The 25,243-nt window shown below is 43.5% G+C and overlaps 1 protein-coding gene across 2 annotated transcripts in view; it reads left to right on the plus strand.

Annotated features, from left to right (window-relative positions):
- CAMTA1 (calmodulin binding transcription activator 1) overlaps positions 1-25,243 on the plus strand; it is a 3,052,768-nt gene that overhangs the window by 2,605,179 nt on the left and 422,346 nt on the right. For both annotated transcript variants that reach the window (XM_085604480.1, XM_085604488.1), the window contains exon 9: positions 2,430-2,556. In XM_085604480.1, coding sequence (XP_085460606.1) covers positions 2,430-2,556 — 127 coding nt within the window. The remainder of the gene's footprint in view (positions 1-2,429; positions 2,557-25,243) is intronic.

A 25,243-nucleotide genomic window follows, 5' to 3' on the forward strand; every position in this document is an offset into this window, starting at 1 on the left:
ACTATTTCCATCTCTTGGCCCACTTGAGAGGCTACACACAGGGCTTATCTTTTATTTCCCGTGCAGGAGTGCTGAGTCTGCTAAAGGGTTTGGTCATATCCATCCGGGATGCTGCTGACGTCAGACAGCTGCTTCCGGCCATGTCACATCTCAGACAAAATGAGTTGCTAATTGTCTTTGAAGTGAGACAATTGAAGGTGTGGACTGGCAGGTTCCAGGCATAGCATGCCCACTCAGGGGCACATGTATCATTATTTCAAATACTGATTACCTAATTGCGATTCTCTGCAAATCACAATTAGGTAATCGCTATTTAAATGTAAATTTCCTAACAAATCACAAATAGGCTTACCTCATTAATATTAATGAGGCGGGTCGCAATTTGCGACTCATTTGGAATCGCTAAAATCACAGAGATGTGGCCTGCTGGGAGCAGCAGACCACCATGTCTGTGATTGCTTTTAAATAAAGCAATCATTTTTTTTTAAAATGCAGCCCGGAAAATGGGTTGCATTTAAAAAGAAAGGTGAAAATGTTTCTTTTCGTTATTAGGTCGAGCCTGGGCAGTGCATGCTTCTCTGCGAGGCATGCTGTTTTCAGTTTGGGACATGAAGCTCCAGCCTCTCTCCACCCTAATTTTTCATTGGCTTGTGTTATTGTCCACTGTAAACAGTGGCTGTTCATTGGTCAATAGGCTTAGTAGTCCCTCCTTAGTAGTGCCTTGTCTCATTTTGTAACCTCCCGTGGCGACACCCCCATGACGTGTGTTGTTACTCAGTAGGCTTTAATTACAGCCTCCGAGCACTATTTTCTCAACTAGCTTTGTCCTGCGGACACGCTCTCTCCTAACGCTTTAAAAAAATATTTATAGCACAAACGCATTCGGAATGCAATAGGTCTCACATATGCGAGAGTTTAAGCTTTTGCCATTGTAAATGACAATGCCTTTTATTTATCTGTTTTAAAAACAACACATACATAAAAGGCACTGTCATTTACAATGCCAATAGCTCAAACTCTCGTAAATGTGAGACCTGTTGCATTGCAAATGCTTGTTTAAGAGCAGGCCGTGGTCCATGGCCTGCTCTTGAAAAAAAACATTTTTACGAACATTCACAAAGGGGAGAGGGGTACCTTGGGGACCCCTTCTAGTTTGAAAATGGGTTACCACCTACTTGAAGTAGGTGGTAAAATGCAAATGTTTTGCAAACACATTTCAGTCGCAAAACATTCCTACATACTTCTGCGATTCGATATTAGGAAGGGACTTCCTAATACCGAATCAGTACATATTCACAATTCCAAATTGCGATTCACTAAGATGTTACTAAATCTCAAATTGGAATTCATACATACCAAAATGCATTTTCCCTGTAGCAAACAGCCCCATTCTGCAAATCAGGCCGTTTGCGACCAGTAAAATGCATGATACATGTGGCCCTGAATGTGTATGTGCTCTGTAGCTTGTATGAGTGTTAGGAGAACTTAAGGACGCCTGTGTGGGGCCAGCCTAGAATCAGGTTCTCTCTGGTTCTTGCGTAAGAGTAGCTTGCAAAACAATAATCAGGACAAGTCATAGCTGATACCTGCACTGTTATAAGGTAAGGTCCAGCCTGAGCTGCAATCATAAGATGGTGAGGGAAAATAATGCATTTATAATCCCCCTTTGATTTTTAGAATAATATTATCGGTTTACAACCACAAAACAATTTCTCTGAATTTTTTGAGAACAGAAATTAATCAGCTTTGAAGGATACTTGGTTAAGCTTTCCTCGCAGGATGTCTCGGGCTCTTACCTTCTAAAATATTTGTAATGAGGTCAGTCTGAATCGTTGGCTGAGGAAACAATCATTTTTTACGAGAATGAAGTCCAGGATAAGTCGCCGCGGCGGGTGCAAAGTAACTTTGATTGTGGTTCATCTCTGTGACAATCTGAGGGGCGCATTTATATTTGGAAAAACATCTACAATCTTTGTTTTTTATAGCGTGGGATCAACCAATATGGGTTTCCAGGAGCTATACTATACAATTTGATAACATGAGTGGAGGAATTGTTGGGTGGGGCAATTTCCAGATAATGTAAAGTGTTTGCAATAATAAGGTTACTAGTAGGGTGACCACCACCCGCCAGTTCATTGCGGACACGGTATACAATGCGGAACTTACCTGTAATGTCCTATGCATTTTGAGTCTTGTAGACATGTTTGATCCCTTTGTACTATTTAGGCGGTCACACCAGCAAACATTGATTTGTATAGGGAAGGGTGGTACGGCAGCCAGTCTCCATGATTGCCTGGTGTCAGGTGATCACCCTAGTTACAAGAAGCATCGAGCTGACTAATTTCAGATCTCTGAACAAAGGTGTTTGCAATAACAGGGGTAGAAAGAGCAATTTTGATGATCATTTTCCCTCTCTCCTTTCCCTGTAGGGTGGAGTTAAGGTCCTGATCACAGGGCCCTGGCAAGAAGCGGGTAACAACTACAGCTGCCTGTTTGACCAAATCTCAGTGCCTGCCTCTTTAATACAGCCCGGAGTCCTGCGCTGCTACTGCCCAGGTAAGAAACGACTACCTCTGTGGCATGGGAACACAGTTTAAGATGCAATGCATTCAGGAATACAAAGGAAATGAAATCATCGACCATCAAAGCTAGGACAACATTGTTCTCTAAACTCCCTCCCCGCAGCATGACGTCCATTTTGACATGTTATATAATTAAATTATATTTACATGCCAATACTTATACACAGCAGCAGCCGGTGCAGGTAAGGGCGGTGGGGCGGGGCGCTGGGGGGGAGATGCCGACAGACGACGGAATAGGAGTTATTCATTTATTTAATATGCCCTATTCCATCGTCTGTAGACATCTCCCCCACCCCGCCGGCCCCAAAGCATGCTTACCTGCACCTAACCCTGCTGTTCATACAGTTTTCAAGACCTCTTTTTAGAGTTTTGAGTTATGAATTCGCTTTTATTTATGGTTGACATCAGCATTGTAGAAGCAGCAGCCATCAAAGTGTTCCACTATACAGACCTACACACACATTCACGCTCCGGCATTCACTCTCAGACACTAATTCTCACTGACATTTTCTCTCAGACATTCACTCTCACTCACTCACTCACTCACTCACTCACTCACTCACTCACTCACTCACTCACTCACTCACTCACAGTCTCTCACTCTGTCTCTCTCTCTGTCTCTCTTTTCTTGGATAACCTAACCACACATTTCCTGGTGCAAGCAATCAAACGTATATCCCTTTATAAATTATAGACTTGTTTTATGTGTTATTGGGCAATCCCCGGAGGATGATTCAACCAATGGGAATCTTTAGGATCCAATTCACAGAGCAACAGTAGAATAATTGTGAGGTTCACAGTGCTTCTCTCAAGCGTGGTGCATCCATAGTTTCTGAGCCCAAAGATCTGTTTGCACAGTTGGCACAAGTGATCTGAGCAAGGGCGAGACTGTGATCGCAGATGTTAAAGACGTAAAACACTGACTGCCTCATAGCCCCTACTTTCACCCCCCCCACCCCCCATCCGCTCCAGTCCGTCTACTGAGCTGTGTCTGCAAGATCACACACTCCTGAGGTTCAGAACCATCTGTGTAAATAGTCAAGCTACTCTACAGGGGCAGTAAAAACAGGATAGGTAATGCTTGTCCCGGATCCCTTTTAACGTAATCATCTCTTGGACATCTTCAGAAAAATCTCTTTGTCACTAGTATACAGGGTGTCTACTTCAATCTTCCCTGCGGGAGGAAATGTAGACATTTCCTAGGCATGTGACGAAGCTGGCGTCCCCTCTAGCAAGCTCTGCCTTTTGCCCTTGGTGCATCTTTGTTTGTATTATCCTAAAGGTAGAAACCCTCCCCCCTCCCCCATGGAAGATATGTGTGTTTCTATCTAGACCAATGGCTCCCCTGCATTTAGCCCTACATGAACTCCCTCGGTGCATGGTGCTCTTCTATACAGGGAGCACCATCATCAGCACACTATTACAACTAAAAACGCACTATTCTGCGGTGCAGGCAGACCCTCAACCTTGTACTGGGGACAGTGGGGGTCTGAAAGACAAGCTGGCAGCTTCCACCCACCAGTAAGTGTTTCAGTGCAGCAACCACCCTGCTTTTACTGAAGGGGCAGGTGAAGTGTGTGCACCTTCCTTCAGAGGAATGCCTATAATGTCCATGAGGCCTAGTCCCTCCTCCCCAAAAGGCATCTTTAGGGACACACTATGTATATGTCAATTGTTATGTAGCTCACAATCAGTGAACATCTCGACCTCCTAACAGCCCATGCGTATGGAGTGGTATTTAGTGGGGGGCAAAGACATTCCGCATTTGCATGGTGCGATCTCGCATAGGGTGCAGTCAGGTAATCCACATGACAATATCGCAGTTATATGTTCACATAACTTCTTTGGCATTATGGATTAAAGTGAACCTGCAAAGGATGGTTCTGTGTCTCTATGTCATTTTGAATTCAGATCTCCCATGAGCGCATTGACAGAAGCGTAATACCGCTCATTTCGATAGGAAATTGAATCTTCAGCCCAATCAGCTATTGAACTTTAGTCCAATCACTCTATTTATCTGCTCTGCCTCACAGGACATAAGAGTGGAACTTGTGCAGTGTAACTGCCTTTGCTGAATGAAAAACTTTGATAGATATTATAAATGAATGTGGCAGTGTCATCCACCACTCTCTGCTACAGCCTTGGGCTTTGAGTAATCACCTCAGTACAAGATGGGAATTGTTCTGAGATACACCTCTTTTAAACAAACCGAACTAAAGTTCTGGAGTACATTGAGCTGTAGAAGAAAACAACATGCTGAAAAAAGATGTCTTTTGAGTCCAGATGCCGTATTACACATATTGCCCAAGGGACGCAACGGGCATTTGCACCCACTTTGCATGCCACTGTGGCACAATGGTATCTGCGGCGGCTCCTCTGCAATGGCGGAGGAGTGTTACCCCACTGGCTCAGCCAGCTGCCTAAATATAAAATATCTTTTTTTTTTAGCTGCTAACTGAGCGGGCCGGGCCATGGGAGGGGGGCAGAGTGATGCGCTCTACTAACTGTGTATGTCTATTTAGCCGGCCGTCTTAGGCCAGCCAAACAGACATGCGCAGTTAGGTTTCTCCAGCCTGGCTATATTGTACAGCCAGGTTGGAGAAACAGCACAGACTCCCTGTCCTGAGCAGAGCATCGAAACAGCCCACTCTCATGCAGCCTGAGAGCAGCGCAGGGATTGGATGGGGAGTCTGCTGCAGTCCCCATTCCTGCTGGGACCAGGAACCAAAGGAGCTCCGAAGGCGTGATGCGTAGGAAGCAGCATGAGGTAAGCTTTCTTTTTCTTTTCCTCCCCCATGCTCCCTCTTCTCCCCCATGCTTCCTCCTACACCTTCCGTGCTCATCCCCTCCACCCCATCACTACGGTCAATATGCATCGTCCGCCACTGTTTGGTATTAAAGAAGGAGCCCAGATGCTTGTGAGGCCGCTTCTGTAATGCCGTTAGTATTGGCACACATAAAGCACCAGTGCTATTTTCAGGGGGCGTTCCCTCATTTGCATGGGAGCATGCCCCATGCAAATGAGGGAACCCCTTACCTCTGCACCCACGCCATATGACAGACGGACGCAGAGGCAAAGAAGCTCTCAGGAGGTGCACTGATACGCTACCTGAAAGCAGCCCTCTGGAGGGGGGAAAGGGGGTCCTATGGATCCCCAGACATCCCTTTGCAGGCAGGTGCAGTCAGTGATTGCACCTGCCTGCAAGGGGATCTCTAAACCCCTTTGAAACTGCAGGCGGGTGCCACCTCCACTGTGAAAACACGGAGCGGCTTCAAGGAAGCCGCTCCGTTTTTCACAGGAATGCAGCAGCACATTCATGGTAATATGGCGCATCTTCATTGTTTGCGCTAGGCGCACCTTTTAAAAGGTGCGCCTGGCGCAAGCAATGAAAATGCGCCTTTAGTGTACTTCTGCCCCTGGAATTCTCTGGATCCTTAACTAAAGGTCAATTAAAAAGCTGCGGTGGGATCTCCCAAGACCCCCAGCCTGTCATGAGAAATAGAATAAGCCAATGCGATATACCATGATGAAATTTGCTTGCATCCTCTAAGTCCTGGAGATGCTCATAGACATGAGAGCTAGGAAAGGAATCTTGTTGTGCATAAAAAATACCAGAGCCCTGATCTCCCTGAGAAAGGCAGAGGCGTCACCACCTCCTATCTTCCTTCTCATTATACTGGTATTTTAGCAACAAACAAAAAAATCAGCAAGACCTGTTTTTGTACATGTGTGCGGAATCGGTGACAACTCATTCCCCTGAGTTTTTCCACTTTCGAAGAGGGATTGTTATCTTGCTCTTGTTCCAGCAAACACGAAAATATTATGCAGCTCAAATTGTGTGCAGCCAATTTCTCAGGTTCTCATATGCACTGTAAACATCATTTTTCACACATTAAAAAACACCAACTCAGTTACGGCATCTCAGATAAGTATTCGGTGTGGAAATGTGTGCTCTAAATTTTAATGCAGGCTCAGTACTATTGCAAACACTTGTCAGATGTAACCAAACGGTAAGAAAATTCGATTGGCTTTCTGGAATTTTCCGTAATATAGGAACTGTTTGTTTTTCTTAAGAAAATCTAAGACAAAGGCAGATTGTCTCGAAATCCATGCAGTGTATTAAAGTTAGGACTATCAAATGTGAAAAGAGTCAATGTAAGTGTCCAGAAATTAACCCATGAGGATTACAGGACTACTAACTAAATGTGTGAACATAGATATTTTCAGATCATTTTTGGTCATACACTTCTGGAATCGAAAAACCTATTTCCTGCCCCCAAAGTGATGTAGAAAGATTCTTGAAGGTATTTAGGTAGACCATTCAATTAGTCATGGCCTTCCCATAGGCTAGCTTGTGGACCAATAGCATTCAATCATTTTGACACAGGAATCCTAAAGTACCTTCTACTGCCAAGCAGTACATCAATATCTAAGACCATGCAAAAAGTTCCAGCTGAGGAAGCGAGTCACATGACTTACACATTTTGATGACTAGTGTATCAGGAATCTTTACTCACTCATGACAACTTCAGTGCTATCCGCTCATAAGCATATGTCGAATGAAGTTAGAAATGGAATTTCCATGTGAGGAAATTGTGTACCGTTTTGGCGCCCAGACGGGCACAACATATTGATCCACTGGGGCCTGGTTCCCTCGGATACCAAACCCATGAGGAAGAGGCAGACACAGAGAGATACTGGAGTCAGATATAGACTTTAAGGTATGTCTGAGAAAACTTTAATATTTGCCAGGCTGAAATAGTCTCCGTTTCTTTAATAAATAGTGAGCCATCCACAAAGGTTAGTAGACCTACAGAGGGTCTCCAATCCAATCACGTCTTTTGGTCCGATACAGATTTCTGTGCTTTTTCAAGAGGCTAAATCCCAGAGGGCAGTGGGACATTTAAAAAATATAAAACCTTCGATGGCGGGGTTGCCCTCTCAGGCCACAAATGCATTTTTAAATATAAATATCCTTAACTCCTAAGGTGGCGTATGAGGTTGCGCATTGTCAAATCAACTACTGCCTACAGCATCGGCTGTATGACGGAACCCCGCCTGCATGTACCATGTATGCCTTTACACCACAGACAGTACTCAGACTACGACTCTATCAAGCGTTCCTTTACCAACCCAGTAATTACAACAACTTACCTCAGGGGGGAGCTGGACTTAAGAATAGTATAAATTACTATTCCAACTCCAGTCAGTGTATCAGTAGGGAAGGTGTTGGACTTAAAATCCAACACCAGTCCAACGGCGCATCCCCTAAAGCAAGTCATTGTAATGACTTGTGTGGCAAAGGAACCTGTGGTAACATCGCAGTCAGGGTAATGTTTTTAATATGCCTACAAGATTGTAAGCACAGTAAAAAGAGTATAACCCTTTTACAGTTCTTTTTCTATGCCCCAGTCCTGTAACCATTGTAAAAATAAGCATTGGCAAAGCCAATAGATCTCACCAATGCAAGAGCTCTTGGCTTTGCCAATATATTTTAGCAATGTTGTACATTTACGTGGTTGCTGTTTAGTAAAAGTTAGTCTGGCAAAGAAGAATGGCTTGGAGGGGAGTGTCGTAAAGTGGAGTACAGTGCAGTGTTGTGGAGTGTTGTGGAGTGGCTTTGAGTGGTGTAAAGTGGAGTGTCATGGAGGGAGTAGAGGGGAAGGGTGTAGAGTGGAGTAGAGTTGAGTGGCACAGAGTGGAGTAAAGTGTCGTAGGGTGGAGTTGCACGGAGTGTCATGCAGTGGTGCAGAACAGAGTGGAGTGGTATAGAGGGTGTTGCGTAGAGTGGCTTAGAGTGGAGCAGATTGTCGTAGAGTGGAGTGGCACAGAGTGGAGTCATGTAGGAGAACGGAGTGGCATTGAGTAGAGTAGGGTGTTGTAGAGTGGAGTAGACTAGAATGGAGTGGAGTGGCAGAGTGAAGTGGTTTAGAGTGGCAGAGTGGATTACAGTGGAGTAGTGTCATAGAATAGAGAGTGACCTGGATGGGCATAGAGGGACATGCGTAGAGCATCACAGAGTGGAGTAGGGTTGTAGAGTGGCATAGAGTGGAGTAGGGTTTAATGGAGTGGAGTTTCGTATAGTGTAGTGTCATAGAGAGTAGTGTCTTAGAGTTGAATGGAGTAGAGTGACATAAAGTACAGTGGTGCAGAGTAGATTGTCATAGAGGGCAGTGGCGTAGAGTGCATTGGTTTTGAGTAAGGTAGTGTAGAGTGCATTGGCGTAGAGTGCAGGGACATACAGTAGAGTGGTGTAGAGTGCAGTGGCATAGGGTAGAGTGGTGTAGAGTAGATTGCAGTGCCGTAGAGTGAATTGGCATGAAGTAGAGTGATGGAAAGTACAGTAGCGTGGAGTGGAGTGCAGTGGTGCAGAATAGACTACAGTGGCATGGAGTGATGCAGAGTGGAGTGGCATAGAGTGCAGTGGTGCAGAGTGCAGTAGAGTTGAGTGGTGCAGAGTAGAGTGGTGCAGAGAGCAGTGGTGTAGAGTACAGTGGTGAAGAGTAGAATAGAGTGGCATAGATCGCTGTTTGTAGAGCACAGTGGTGTAGAGTGGCATAGCGGGCCATGGCATAGCGTGCAATGGCTTAGAGTGCAGTGGTGTAGAGTGGAGTTGAGTTCAGTGCAGGAGAGGGAAGTCTTGCAGAGCAGAGTGCTGTGGAGTGCAGTGGCTCTGAGGAGAGTGCTGTACAGTAGAGTGGTGGAGAGTATAGTCATGCAGAGTAGAATGGTGCAGAGAGCAGTGGTGTGCAGTATAGTGGTGCAGAGTAGAGTAGAGAGGCGTAGAGTGGAGTGTCATAGAGTGTTGCAGAATAGAGTACAGTGGTGTTGAGTGCAGTGGTGCAGAGTAGTTGGCATATCGTGCAGTGGTATAGAGTGCATTGCTTTTGATTAATGTGATGTTGAGTGCAGTGGCATAGAGGGCAGTAGTTTGAGTAGATTGGTGTACAGGGCAGTGCCGTAGAGTAGAGTGGTGCAGAGTAGAGTGGCATAGATTGGTGCAATGAAGAGTGCAGTGGCATAAAGTGGAGTGGTGTAGAGTGCAGTGGTGTAGACTATATTATTTTAGAGTAGAGTGAAGTGGTGCAGGGTAATGTGCAGTGGTTCAGGGTAAAGTGGAATGGCATAGAGTAGTGACATAGAGCACAGTGGGGTAGAGTGGTGCAGAGTAGTGTGGAGTGGTGCAGGGTAGAGTGCAGTGACATAGAGTGCAGTTTTGCAGAGTAGAGCGGCACAGAGTTGAGTGGCATAGAGTGGAATACTGTAGAGTGAAGTGGCCGGAATGGTGCTCAGTGCAGTGGCAAATAGTGCAGTGGTGCATAGCAGAGTAGGGTAGAGTGCACTGGCATAGAGTAGAGTAGTGTAGAGTAGAGAGGCATAGAGTGAAGTGGTGTAGAGTGCATTGTTCATAGAGTGCAGTGGTGCAGAGTAGATTTGAGAGGTGTTAAGTGCATTGGCATAGAGTGTGGTAGGGTGGTGTAGAGTGGTGCAGAGTAGAGGGCAGTGGGACAGAGTCAAGTGGCATAGAGTACAGTGGCAAAGAGTGCAGTATTGCAGAGTAGAATGTTGTAGAGTGCAGTGGGGTATCATAGAATGGCATGGAGTGCATTGGTGTAAATTACGAAGAGTGGGACAAAGTAAAGTGACCTAGAGAGAAATGGAGTAGATTAGAGTGGCATAGAGTAGAGTGTTGCAAAGTATATTGGCATACAGTGAAGTGGTGCAGAGTAGATTGGCATAGAGCGCATTGGAGTTGAGTGCAGCGGCGTAGAATAGAGTGGCGTTAAGTGGAGTGGTGCAGGGTAGATTGCAGTGGCATATAGTGGAGTGGCGTAAGAATTGAAAGGCGCAGAGTGGAATAGAATTTCATAGAGTGCAGTGGTATAGAGTAGATTGCTTCTGAGTAGAGTGCATTGTCGAGGAGTGCAGTGGTGTGGAGTAGAGTAGAGTGGTTAAGTGTGGATTGGAGTAGAGTGCAGTGGCGAAGAGTGGAGCGATGGAGATGGTAAGCAATAGGCAGAATGGTTTCCCAGGGAAGCTTTATGGATTTCCCCTAGATGTCATTAGCAAATCATAGACTTTGACCTAAAAACTACAATCTGTAATAAAATATGTACCAGACAGCAGTGTTTTTCTTTGGCAAATAACAAGTACTAATAGGATTTCTCTCTGCCCTATAGCAAATTGGTTACCTTTTTAGTATCTGTTCCAATGCTTTAAGTGGAATGAAATAGGTGAAGGGTCTCTAAAATGGGCATGGGCAAATTAGCATAACTGGAAATTCTTTCCAAGAGGCGTGGCTAATGCAACCAATGGAGTAGGCAAAAACATTCTGAACTAGAATCCTGCGCTTGACACAGCATGTTCCTATCTTCGTAATCTTGGGTTACTATATGAAGCACCTCCCTCTGGTTTTCTACCTCATTCCAGAGCACATACAGCAATAACTGCGCAATAAACGGGGGGAGGTAAAAGGGATAGAGAAAGAGGGGTTGGCCTGCCAGAGCTTCCAACTTTAGAAGTGGGACAAGTGTCCTGACGCCGACGTAACATCTTGTGATTATGGGCAAATCGCGTAATCTTCCGGTTAATGTATATAACGAAAAAAAAATACCAGACCATGCAAATGTATTCTGGCGCTCATGTAGCACTGCAATGCAGTTGGGTGGAAACAAGCAACTGGCACAGTACTTGAAAGCACACTACAGTTTTTGGTCAAGTGCGCAAGCTTGATTTAAGGTGTGGCTGTTTTCAGACAAGAGATCCTCAGCATTTACAACATTATGTTGTTACTCTCCAGCCCATTCTGGTACTTGCAAGTCTTTCAAATCACAACCTGTCATATTTATCTTTCGATTTTAAGTCAGCGTCACGTTACAGCAAGCTCCAAAGCTTAGACTAGAAGCCAAGACTCTTGGTCCAGGGTCACGCGGTAGTCAGCAGGAATGTCAACTAACGATTAGAGAAACATCATACATCTGTGTGACAATGCCCACTCTTTCTCCACCTACAAATGGGAACTCTATTCAGAGCACAATAGCAATGGTACATGGACCCAAACTTTTTTGACTTTTTTATATAGCACATACTTGGTCCAACGACACACCTTGGTTCTGTAACCAGGTCTTTGCCGGGACCTCCACATTTCTAGTGCATCTGTGGTTTCTACAGGGACCTCGGTAGCGAGATTATCTCCCCCAACTCTCATTTACTCATCCCTGTGAACTCCAAAAAAACATTTTCTAAATCCTTATCTCTTCTATCCCTCCTCTATCTTTTTCAATCCAAATAATAGACCTACATGTCCACTGCTCAAATTAATTTCATATTTCCTTATACTAATTCTACACTATTCCTGTTTGTGTTCCGGAGCAGCGTGCTACCCGCTGAAAAGCACTTCAGCGCCCCATCAGGGGTAGCAAGCGCCATATAAATGCAAACCCTTCCCTCTTCTACTCCTCCAATATCCTTTTTCAACCCAAATAACAAACTTATATGTTCACCGCTTAAATTTATTTCATATTTCCCTACACTAATTCACCACTAATCCTTTTTCGGTTCCAGAGTAGTGTGCTACTCGCCAAAAAGCTCTTCCACGCTTTGTCAAGGGTAGTAAGCACTATATAAATGTAATTACAACAACACTACACAGCTCCAGTAAAAGCGTCTCACTGCAGGGTCTTTTGGGCAACTGGAATTATGCGGCAGGAAAGGGCCAAATTATGCAGCAGGATTGAATAAATTATACGGCAAGAAAAGGCAAATTACGCAGCATAATGCAGCGCATTTTGTAATAGTATTACTTCATTATTTAGTCAGGTCTAAAACTAAAATTAAAGACTCTTTATTAAATTTGTTAATGCTTAAACAATACCTTTAAGCACGAGCAAGGACATCTCCTTAATAATCTCTTATATGGTCCCAAAGGCGAGACCTATTGGCTATGCCAGTGCTTGTCTCTTAATCTTTCTGAAATCTTCCATCTGCGTATCTCACATATCATTTTCACCTTCTTGTTCATGTACTTTCTTTCAGGAATCCCATTCACCATACCCTTTCTCTGTTTCTTACAAAATCTCTCTCGCTCTCTCCCTCTCTCTTGATCTCTCTCCCTCCCCCTTTTTTTTTATATGTAAACATCGTTTTTCGTTTCTTTTGTTGGTGACAGTGTTTCAATAGCAGGGCATACCTCCTTTGCACACATTCACATACAATAGTCATTACAATTGGCGCATATGTGACCCTCGCTCTGCACAGAGGCCGCAGATTGGATGAGCATGTAGTCTGAGCACATTTGTGACAGACCCTGTGAGAAACATGCATGACCTTCCCCCTCACCCTCTGAGATCTCAGTTATTCTATGGCATGAACACCCGTGCTCTCCATGCCACTGGAATCAAGATATCCTGGCTGAAGAGGGGTGAAACCCCAAAACCGGTCCTAGGATGCTTGTTTCCTGTCCAGGGAGGACCTGGCTTGGCAGTTCGGGCTGGACTGTTCCCATGAGGCACAGGGTCAAGACTGATTTGCATATGGCTGGGTTCAACTGGAAAGGCATGGTGAGCAAAAAAACGATGGATTTAGGCCCAGAACTCTGTACTGGGGCGAATGTATGACATTGTTCTGCTTTCTGTCCATCAACTGTTGTTTTTGCATTTGTCACCCCGAGTGGGAAGGGTATGCCCAGAGGTGGGTCCCGTGCTCTCCATGCCACTGGAATCAAGCTATCCTGGCTGAGGAGGGGTGAAACCCTGAAACCGGTCCTAGGATGCTTGTTTCCAGTCCAGGGAGACCATGGCTTGGCAGTTCGGGCTGGACTGTTTCCATGAGGCACAGGGTCAAGAATGATTTGCATATGGCTGGGTTCAAACTGGAAAGGCAAGCAAAAAAACGATGGATTTAGGCCCTGATCTCTGTACTGGGGTGAATGTATGACATTGTTCTGCATTCTGTCCATCAACTGCTGTTTTTGCATATGGCATGAACACCAGCACTCACCCAGATACCTAGAGTCCACTCAGTTCATAGAATGCACTAAACAAGAGCCATGTGTTGTATAAAAAAAAACTACAAAAACAAATCACCTGGAGAAAGTAAATACTCTTGTTGAATGCAAGTATACATGAAATGTAAAGAGGGACTGCTCGGCTGATGTGGATTACCTTTACAGTTTTGAAGTCATTGCTCCTGAACTGATCAATGTCTATGAAGTTAAAAACATGAATGAGAGGCCCGTAAAAGAATGGCTTCAAAGTCGTTTTTGAATTACTGCTGGATCTGAGACCTGACAGACTAACCCTAACTGAATCTCTGATCTTCTGAATATGTCTGACATCATGCCTTTAATCACACATAGCTGATAGTCACTAGTGAGATAACATGGTGTGGAGTCCCGATCAGAAGTGTGCAGACTTTTGAAAATTTTAAAATATGAGCTTGATTGTCAATGAATTGCCCCAAACAGAACCTCCTTCCTCAGTACAGTTCACATGTGAACCCAAATGGAATGTTAGCCTTCTGAGATTATGCAAATTATGTACTCTGTGAGGGTCATCAAAATCTCTCAACCTTATGAATGTGCAGAAAATATGACCTCAGCTGTCTGGTTACATTTAGAGCTGAGCGTCATTAAAATTACGCTGCTGTAATTTACTTAATGTCCAGAATTTCATGTTACGCTTGCTATGCGAAATTCTTAAAATTATGCCACATCATGTAATTATCCGCCATTCGCTGTAAAAAGTTACTGCAAAAGCATAGGAACAACAGAATCCAAGAGGCTGCCTATGTGCTTTTGGTTTTCATGCACTATTTTTTAGAACATATATTTATTTATTTATTTAAGAGTTTTATATAGCCCTGGCAAGACCCGAGGGTATTATAGCGCTTTATATCAGTACATTTTCACATCAAGATAACAAGTATAACCAGAACATTTAGGTCAAATCAAACCAATACAACGGTTAATGTGTTCCCACATCAAAACATTGTCACAAGGATGATTGTCGAGGTATAATATAGCTCTAAAATATTAGTTTGCATTTCACATAATTTTGTTCGACTTTTCCTGAAATTTTGTATCATTACGTCAATTTCTCCCAGCCCTATCCTTGTTACGGTTATGAAGTGAATGCTATTGCCTGCATGGATATCAGTAGAATTCTTCCCTCTACTGATTCTGACCATCAGTGGCTTTTCATTATCCTTGTTTTTTCTCTGAGAAAGTTCTTCACCTCCTAAAAATGTGACTGCAGTTGGCTCTATAGAATCCCTCCTTTCTGTTGTGTTGTGTTTCAATTTGGAGCTGTTAACACCCTCAGCAGAGAGTAAGGGTGCTTGCACGTTTATCCAACAAGTGCACAGCTGAACAAGAAACCTATTTTGCAAATAAACGAGTATTGTGATTCTAAAGGGGATCGAGCTATCTCTGTACAGTTATGGACTATAGTTCAAGATGGCGCCTGCACTTGCTGCTTCAATTCATAGACTTCAGGGGACAACAAACCAGCGTCCTCTACTTGTTGCCCCAGAGCTGGCCTCCGTTAGGCATCCGTGATTTATCTTTCCACTCCACACTTGCTACGTCCAACGTGAACGTGAAACGTCTACCAATAACACGTCAACCCACAGGGAGATCCACATAAAACCCACTTTATATCATAGGTGCCTCCAGCGGGAGGACTGAATCACTCTGGAAGTCACAGGTTCTGACCACCGGCATCAGGAGTCAGTGATGGATCATTCCTTCAGGGGGCGCGGAGCAATTTATTTGTCACAGCAGCAACAGGGCTGCTTCAAGAGAGGGCTAACTCGCTTCCCTTTCTATGCAAAGTTAAAGAACAACAACGTTTAGAAAGAGGTAGCATTAAGAGTTTGTATTATTCAATCACATAACATCAGTATACAGTTCAAGGGGAAGTGATGTCAGGGCAGTCCATACAATTACCTATGGTACAGTGCTGCTGGAAAACATCCAATAATATAACAAACACATTTCAGAAGGGCGGGCTAGCCAATCGATGACTTCTGAAGGATGTTATCTCTGCAAGAATGGTAACAATGTGTGCGGAGTTGGTTGCAAAATGAACAAAGCTCATTCTGCATCTATTTTCAATGTAGCACTTCTGGTATATTGAGGATTCACCTCATGCTTATACTAGGCAATAACAAATATTCAAAAAATGGTACAGACTAGGGCAATTGCGTTATCAAATATTATAAGGAATAAAATACCCCCTGCATTATGTTTTAAGAATATTGCAGATCACCTCGGAGATCTAGGATCTTATAAAAGAACTTGACCTTCTGCCTTATTGAGTTAGTGAAAGTCATCAAAGATTTCCACGATCACCTATCTGTGTAATATGTAGTAGATGGTACTGTATCCCATGTGTAATTGCTTGGAGCCATTATGAGCCTTCACTTGTGGCTTGTGAACTCTAAATGCCTTGAGGAGAAGTTCACAATTGAGGACTTGCAATCTAATGTACATTAATTTGCAGACAGACAATTAAATAGTTCAAGAACAAAAGGCAGAAAACCTAAACTGCAGCATTTTCCCACTAAATTAAAGGTGCCTATTTACTTCTGTCAGTGTAGACTGTAGAACATCCTTGGTCATTTTGATAGTATATATCATTTCATACAGCACTAAATGCACATTATGCATGTCCTTTTTAACGTATATTAATTTGTGTTTAAATGTGTACATGCATATTAAATATGCACCATTGAAGTTAATGTTTAACTTGTCCAAAGTAGGCGTGTATTTCACATTGATGCATAAACTGGTTTCCTTTTTCTGCTAACTCGACATTTCTTGCAGGTATTCACATGTATTGTTAGATTTGAACAGATACATTGCTGTACTAGAGATAGGGGGAACAGGAGTCTGAGAAAATGACCTTGACGAAGGTACACGGAGAAACAGAGCAATAACTAAATGACCGATTCTCCAAAAGAGGCCATCTGCATGTGTTTGAGGGGAAAGATGTCGTGGGACTAACCAGCAATGTTGCAGTCTTCAACGTGATGATTCACGGATTACAATGGACTCCTGATGGTTTGATCGATGGAGTGTCACCCAATGGACTTTGCACATTATAATCTACTGTTCCCCAAGGACCTTGCAACAGTTCTCTTTGCAGATCCCTTTCCTGAATGCTGATCAGACCCTTTTGCAGATTATTTGCAATCACCTTCCATGATTCCCTCCTTCCTTAAGACATTGCTAGCTTAATGGACTTTGAGAGGTTTTATGCCCCAATGTTTTTCCGATATTTGCTTAAGGTGTAGTTTCGGCTGACACTTGCTCTTGACCCGTAGAAGACTCTTGACCGAGCTTCTGAGATGCTAATGCTTTCCAACTTGATTCCTTTTGTCCTGACCTGACCTCCTTTATGGTGTGTCTCTGATTTGCTAAAGCCCCTTTTTCACCAAACCATCCTCTGGACTTTGAAATTCTAGATTACTAATGTATAGGGGAGAGAACCTTAGACTATACTTTGAGCACCAGATTCTGATGCTGTTGTTTTACATCACCGTCACAGAATTACTTGTCTGTTTGATACTAATGCACCTTCATTTCTTCAGGCGTCAGGGAATCCCAGTTGTCATTCTGTATCTCTACAGTATAGTATTATGAGTTGTTTATTTAAATTTGATTATTTATTTGTAATAAACCTTTTGGACTTGGCTACTGATTCCTGGTCCTCATTGTGTAGTCAAATAGGTTGCACTATTATTTGAATTTTGATTGACTGTTAATCCTAACTCCCATCACCTCTCAGTCAGGGAAAAAGGTCTATCAGAGGATCAATGACAAGCAAGCATGGGCGCCCAGAAAACACTGGATCCCATCCATGCACATTCATGGCTCAGTGTAGCCAGGAATGCATCTGCTGACTCCACTCATGTGACCACTCCCATTTCCCCTCAGGATCCACTCTGTTTTACAGGGTACCTCACAGTAGCCACAAGCCCTCTACACAGTAGTTTGTGCTTAATGCCCAATAATGCATTCTTTCTTACCAGTGGAGGACGATTGGGGAATAACAGGAATGTCTCCTCCCACAAATCAATTTCGGTACAATTTGCTTAACAAAGAATCTGATTCCTGAATTCCCCGTGTTGCTCACCACTAACATTATTGTGCCACCTGGGCCAACACTATATTTCTTTGAGCTGGAGGTGAGTGTGGTGAGTATGAAAGCTGTCCTCTCCACTGCCTGATGGGGCCACAGACCCAAAAACACTGCATTCGCTTTGATCAGTAAATCCTCTATGGGAATGTTGTCTGGAGCTCTCCTAAAACAGGCAGTGGATTAACAATCCATAGGGCATCCAATATCTCTGCTTCCTCATTCAGCCACAGTAATGACTCAAACATACATGCTCTAAAAGATTGTTCTTCTGCACTTTGAAAGAATTAATTTCTGTATGTTCCTCCAGCACCTTATCACTTCTATAGCAGACTTGAACATTCAGTCTTGTGACGGCATTCTCGCCATCAGTGTTTCCAGCTTCTTCTTTGCATTCATCTTAATATCTCATATTGAATAAATCTTCACCATCTGTTCTTTTTCCTCCCTGCCTTTTTCCAGTCTAGCAGGCATCATTGTGGTATGTGGATCACAGGTCCACATGAAGCTTGACAACAATGGCTCTCCTTTACTAATATAATGGTATTATTGGACCATCATTGACGGTATCACATTGGGTCCACAGACTGGACGACACGCTCAGACTAGTCACCAACAGGAATGCTTCTCACTCCTGATGGTCTGCAAGGGAGCAATTGCGTATCCCTTGAAGAAAGTGTGCCCCCAGTTTATACTTCCCAAGCCCAGTTGAAGAGCAGAGCAACTTCAATGAGCCGTGTTTCCAATATGCCATGGCTGCTCCAGGATCCTGTGGCATACAGGTTCCTAACTATCACATCTGCACCCAATTCCTAGACCACCTTCCACTTTTTCCGGAAGCTTGGGTTCATGAAAGTGCCACTGGTTCATTGCACCTTAACATGCATCTCAACAGGTAATCCAGAAGGTAACCCAGGGCTCCCTCCAACTAAGCGCCACCACTAGGACACCAAACTAAATGCCCTGAAGGGCGTTTTGGTATGCTGCTGAGCTGGGGGCTGAGTTCACTGCGGTGGGGGCTGATTTTGTTGATGGGGACCTGCGTGTGCTCCTAAATAAACAAAGCAAAACGAGTGGTTTTAAGCACACGCAGGTCCCCATCAACAAAATCAGCCCCCAGCTTGGCAGCACACCAAAACGTCCGGTAGCCAGTCCGGCCCTGAAGATGGCCCTACAGTGCTCCAGGTGCGGCAGAGCTGTCAAAGAACTGGAGCCAGAACAGGAGCTCCAGAGATGCATAGTTAGCTTGGCTCCCTCCTGGCCTAGTCCCTCCTAAGGATATTTCTATAAGTTTCCTCTGGTATCTGCCCACATTTGAACTTTGAAGGTTTGTCTCAAAAATTAAAAATAATAAAACATCAGTATCTTTGAATTAAGAGATTGTATATATTGCTGTTTGTTAATGGGAGGTATCTGTCTGCCCCTATAGAATTGAGAGAGACCTTTGAATCCTGTTAACCTACAGCACCCCTTCAATTTCATTTTAATTCGTGGCCTAGTGATTCCTTACTGCTACGAGAGGAAACTATGTCATTGGTACCTTCAGAAATAGGACATGGGAAGGATGTAAATTCATGCTTCACATTGTCTTCATCTGCAAATGTGAGTGTCTATTGATACGCATCAAGACGGAGTATTTAAAGCTATAAGCATGATCCACAGAACCTGTTTCAAAAAAATTGACCCTTAACAACAAATGAAAAGCAGTTCTGCACTTTAATACTATACATTAACTTTAAGAAGGAGGACCAGCTATATTTACAGATCTTTCTACCCAAATGTGGAATTCCCACAAACAAAAAGAATTGTGAATATAAAATTAGAGACAAAAAACTAAATGTAACATCCCCTGAAAGAGATGCCACTCCTAGACATGGCTTCTGCTTTCTTTGTGTCTTCAGATGTATTGTTGTGCTACCGCAAGACGATGAGACTTGTCAAGGAGCATCCCCCTAAAGCTCAGTGATCTCTCTGTCTTTTTGGTTTTTTTTTCTGTTAATTGGCAAGTGTGTGTTATGTCCCTCCTTCCATGGACAACAGGAGGCCATGCATGTGTAGGATGCCTGTATTTGCTTGCTCCTGACATAAACGGTTGGACATCGTGGCAAGGTGTTGGCCTGCAGCCTCTTGGCCTATTTCTTCCTTTTGTCCTGTGTCCCTCCCCTTCTAGGAAGTTCCTCTTTGAGGTCGCAGCTAGGCTGCTAATGTCTTCACCCTAATCTCATTCCTAGACAAAATAAAAGTGTGTACTGATATTATCTCAGGGATGATTTTGTTTTTTTCAGTCTCAAAAGAGGCAGTTTTATCTATCTGAAGCAGAGAGCATTCTATCCAATACAATAACATATGATTAGCATTGATTTTGTGTCAGCATGTTGCTCATGATTCAATGGCTATTTCTGCTTTCTGTTTCCTATTGGACAGCTTACCATCATATTATGGTATATGACCTGCCCATAGGTAACTTCTGGTTTACCATGGTTTTTGGTTGGATGTGTTGTACTCTTTCACTGCTATGTAATCTTAGGTATGCTTCTCTTCTACTTTCTTCACTTGATGAAAGTGCATGGCCTTTCCAATTTTCAGTTCCCAACCCTCACTATCATTATGGCCTGCTTTTCGCCCTCGCCTGCTCACCTGACCCATGAGCTTTCGTAAACTGGTTTGACTGTTCTTAGGGATCCACCTCTACATCTTTAACCTGCAACCAGGTTCCTCGCTGGACCAGGTACACAACAAACATGGCCTGTCACTCTTGCTATGCACGCCTCCTGCTCACCTTTTTGGTATTTGCTTAGCCAGTGCTTGTTCCATTGCAACAGAAGCATTTACTACGTTATTGTTGTCAAGCAATCATCCTAAAATAATTTTTTCCTATTGTTATACTGTTTCAAGATAGCAGGCAGGTTGCATCTAGAGGCAACGTGGTACAACATGGTTGCCATCTTGACATTTTGGTGCCGATTCCGATCCTGTAAAACCCGGGTACGAATGGTCGTACGGAGCGTATTCTCCGTACGACTCGTACCCGGGAAATCCACCTTACAAACCAGCAAGTACGATTCGTACAGAAATACCATTTCCGTACGAATCGTAAAAAACACCGTACGGCTAAAAAATACCTACTATTCTGATCCTGGACAGCGCGTACGTGACGTCCGCACGGAGTCAGGCAGCATTTTACGGACCAGCAAGTGCGATTCGTACCTACAGCACTCCGCACGGCTATTTTTTTACGGGAGCCAACAAGTGCCGGAAAAGCTAAGTATGCAGCGATGCACGACGAAAAGGGGGCCCGGTACGCGACGTAAACGCCATCAAGCACATCATGTACGGTGCGTACCCCAACATTGCATATGTACGGTGCGTACATACGCGCTGTTGGGGTACGCACCGTACATAGGCCAACAGTGCGTATGTACGGTGCGTATGTCCGCACCGTGCCCCACCACCCGCGTATGTCTGCACCATACCCCCCCACCCGTGTATGTCCGCACCGTACCCCCACACCCACGTATGTCCGCACCGTACCCCAGGCGTACCGCAATCCTTGCGTATGTACGGACCATACATACGGTGGGGGGGTACGGTGCGGACATACGCGGGTGGGGGGGAGGATGGGGGGCGCCGTACGACTCGTACCTCAGGCACATGTGTACTCGGGGTAGGGGTCGTACAAAGTTCACTCCGTACGGGACGTTTTCCATACGCTTGTGTATTCGGAACGCCGGTACGTATCGGACTTGTGCGCTCGAACTTCAGTTTTATGACTCGTACGTGAAACTGTGCGGGGACGTCTCATAGACCTTTTCCCGATACGATTCGTATGTATTTTTAAGGTACGAATCGTACTTCACCGGTTGTACGGGACTTGTACGATTCGTACGTAAAAAAATACGGATACGAGTCGTACGGTAATTTTTTTTAACGGATCAGAATCGGCACCTAAATGTTCTGCTTTTATTATGGTTGTTCCATTCCACAATGGCTGCCATTCCCGCCAAATGCAGTGCGGCACAATGTATCGGGCACAGTATAAATTTAATTAAAAGAGAAAAAATGAAATTCCAAGATGATCACTGGATGATATTGGCTTGGTCAATGATTGCACCTCACAAGTATTGACAAACTCAATACATTAAGGATACAGAGATTTACTGTATGTCTGCTGTCAGTGCTTAATTAAGGCACCAGCAGGATCATGACTTATTGATTTAGTTAACAAATTAAGCAACTAGATAAGTGTGAAACTCATGAAATTCCATGGGTCACTGCATGTGGAACTGTAGGCCATGCAAAAAGCGTAAGTGTATGGCTGGTGACTGTACAAAAATATATTTATTTTAAAATACATTTCTTCTATTACATGAAAAAGAATAAGGCTCTTGTTGCTAAGCACATAAATATAGAAACTAAAAAATAGTGCCAGTGTCGGGGATTTGATGTTGTGAGAAGCATCAAAACATTTACTGCACCCCGGCCACCACTGGAATAGGCTTAACATTCATTAGCTATGTGTGGGCCACTGAACAGTGTAATATATTGCTAATGCAGACAGAAAATAGAGAAAATGGTTTCTACCAAAGCGTTGGACACTGGTAAGTAGTGCTAATAGAAGCGATGTTGCACTTGCCAATGAAACACACAAAAGGTGATGGGAGGATTGGTTGCAATTTGTCTAACCACTGACAATACCATAAGGTGGCAGTCCGCTGCATCATTCTTTTGCCACCATGCCACCACAGTTTGGACCCAGCCATGTGCAAATCAGTCTTGACCCAGCTCCAAAGGGAACAGTACAGCCCGAATTTGCCTATCTATGGTTTTTATTCAGCTTTCCTGTTTGGCTCAGTGACTTGATACTGTTATGCCTGTTTCTCTTTTTTAGTTATCCCCTCTTAATTTCTGCCAGTTTATATTACTATCTCGCGCTCACCTCATTCTCGCTGTTTTCCCTACCACTTTATCGTTCCTTTATGTTCACTATCACCTTCCTCCCGACCTTGCTCTCTCTATCTAGCTTTCTATTTCATCATGTGTCCTCTCCTTCCAGACATCCCCTTTAACATGTTTTTCCACTCCTGCTCTTTTCCCATCATTACGAGATGTCACTGTAATTATGACTCATATCGAATTATTGTGCGTGTTGCAGAAAAAGCGCACTTTGGGGTTTTCAAAGACGCATTTTCCAGGGAAAACCTGATAAACGTCCACCTGGAAAAGAACCCTGAATGCAATCAAAATCTCCGGGAATGGGTGCGCCAGCGACTATTCCCAATTGAAATTGAAATTGAAATTCCAGAGTGAAAAACTCACAATGCTGAGGTAATTCTGCCACCAAGAATTGCCGTACCCTACAATATCAATAATTTCAGGTGTTGATTTAAAGGTGAAAGACGAATTTCATGAACAGGGGCTCAAACAACTGATGCACACAACTACCCTGGCGCCGGGTTTGTAGTGTCTGTGGTCTCAAAGCTGAGGCATTTCGAGCTCAACCACGAAATGTTTTAATGTTACCAAAGCCAAAAGGGTTGCACGTGCACGTTGATTTGGGATTTGTCGTAGAATGGGGTTTAGGCATCCCTCCTTCATAACTAAACCTCTCTTATTCGGGACAACAATCGAAATAGCTTTTTTGTGTCATTCTTTCTAAATCGCTCAACTTTTCATAACAGAAACAAAGCATTGCCATGAAAACATTTATTTTTTATTTTTTTGGATGAATTATATGTTTGGAGTTTTTTTTTTTTACATAACTCCATGAAAACATTCTACTATTGGCTTCATATTTAATGTAGCTGAAAGCTCTACAGTGGCAATAGCATCCGAATAATGTAAAGATGCGGAATCACATTATTCTGTATATTAGAATTTTTTTTCTGCTGATGTTATTTGTTATTATTGTCATCAATATTGCATGATGCTGTTGAGTTCAGTTCAGTTCAGCACTCTATATCTCTGCAGCTTATGCCCCCCCCCCTTTCCCCCCCGCGGGTACTGCTCCATCTCATCTCTCAACTAAAATACTCTCAGATTCAGAAAGCATCTAGTCAGCAGAGTTCCGTATGCAGCAGGTATTAATTTGTGTTGTGGGCCAAGGAAAGTCATTTACGTGGTGCATTGTTAGCTTCCATATCTATTTATCACACACCAGGGCCAAGGATATTGCTCGAGTTATAAATAGACTTTGTTTCCATCCCAGAGGCTGATTTAAAATATAGATTGTTGGTCTCCTGCCTTCAGCCCAACAGTATATTTCCTATACCGCCATTATTGATCATAAAACAGCCTACATAGAAATTCTTAAATTAGAAGAGGATGCTTTGGTTTTCTGTGTAGGTTCCTTCTTGAAAGCGGCAGTCCGCTCACGCACCTCTATGAGTATTTAATGAAGGTTCATTTTTTAGGCGCGCCCTGCACATGTTATCTTCCTTTTAGGATCACATGAAATGGAGGCATTCTGTAATGAACAAATGTAACCAACTGCACTTTATAGCTATATTGTAATGTCATTCTGTATTTATCGGACTTTTATGGGCACTGTTTTGTACGATGCTGTTATTATATCGATTTTATGTATTTTAATATTGATTTATTTTGACCTGTGCTTTTATGGATACATTTTTTGAATCCGAAAAAAGATTAATTGAATTGAATTGAATTGAATATAGATCTTTACTGCACTGTTGGCGGCCAGGAGTAGCTCTGAGGTGCTGTTAAGCACTATTTCTTATAATTCCATTGATAGGGTTACTTTGCATAATGCTGTATTGTTTAACTGTGACTCATGAATCCCCTCATGTACCTCTTGTAAACATTTTCACATAACATGTAAAGCGCTCTGATACCTTCGGGACAAGCTACAAATCTCAAAATAATAATAATAATAAAATACACCAATATTGTTCCACTGCAGAGCTGGGAGCGATCACTATTCTAAACTATTTAAGAGAATAGTTGGGGCCATGGTCACCAAAAGTAAATCCTCACAGGGCCTGGTCCACAAAGTGGTTAATGGGCGAAACTGGATCCACTCACACCTCCCAGATATCTGCAACCTGTTTGGAGTAAATGCATTTACTGATGCATTATTGAATACCATCATTGCATACAACCACACAGCTATAAACCCCAGGCAAGGAAGGAATGGGCAGGTTGAGGTGTGAATGCCCACAAATCTTTGCTTTAGTTAGCAACTATAAGCTCCTCTTTGACCTTTTCCCACCCTGAAAACAGTTATGGATTTATTCCAGCAAAGTTCAGAATCATCTTCCTTTTCAGGTTAACAAATGAAATGGAAAACCACTGAATGTTTGACAGTGTAGGGGAAAAGGCTTCTTAAGTTGGAGAAAAAGAAAAAATATGCATTTGCTCAGCAAGCTACCTATCCCTGATGTAGAGTTGTACAGTGTGTATAGCCCCACATCGGGGATGTAGCACGTGCCAGATGGCATTCAAGCAGTAGTCTTGAAAAGCTACTACTGGGAATGCATATACCTTCCCCAAACTCATAAATC

This window comes from Triturus cristatus, chromosome 1_2 (genome assembly GCF_964204655.1).
Source record: "Triturus cristatus chromosome 1_2, aTriCri1.1, whole genome shotgun sequence".
NCBI lineage: Eukaryota > Metazoa > Chordata > Amphibia > Caudata > Salamandridae > Triturus > Triturus cristatus.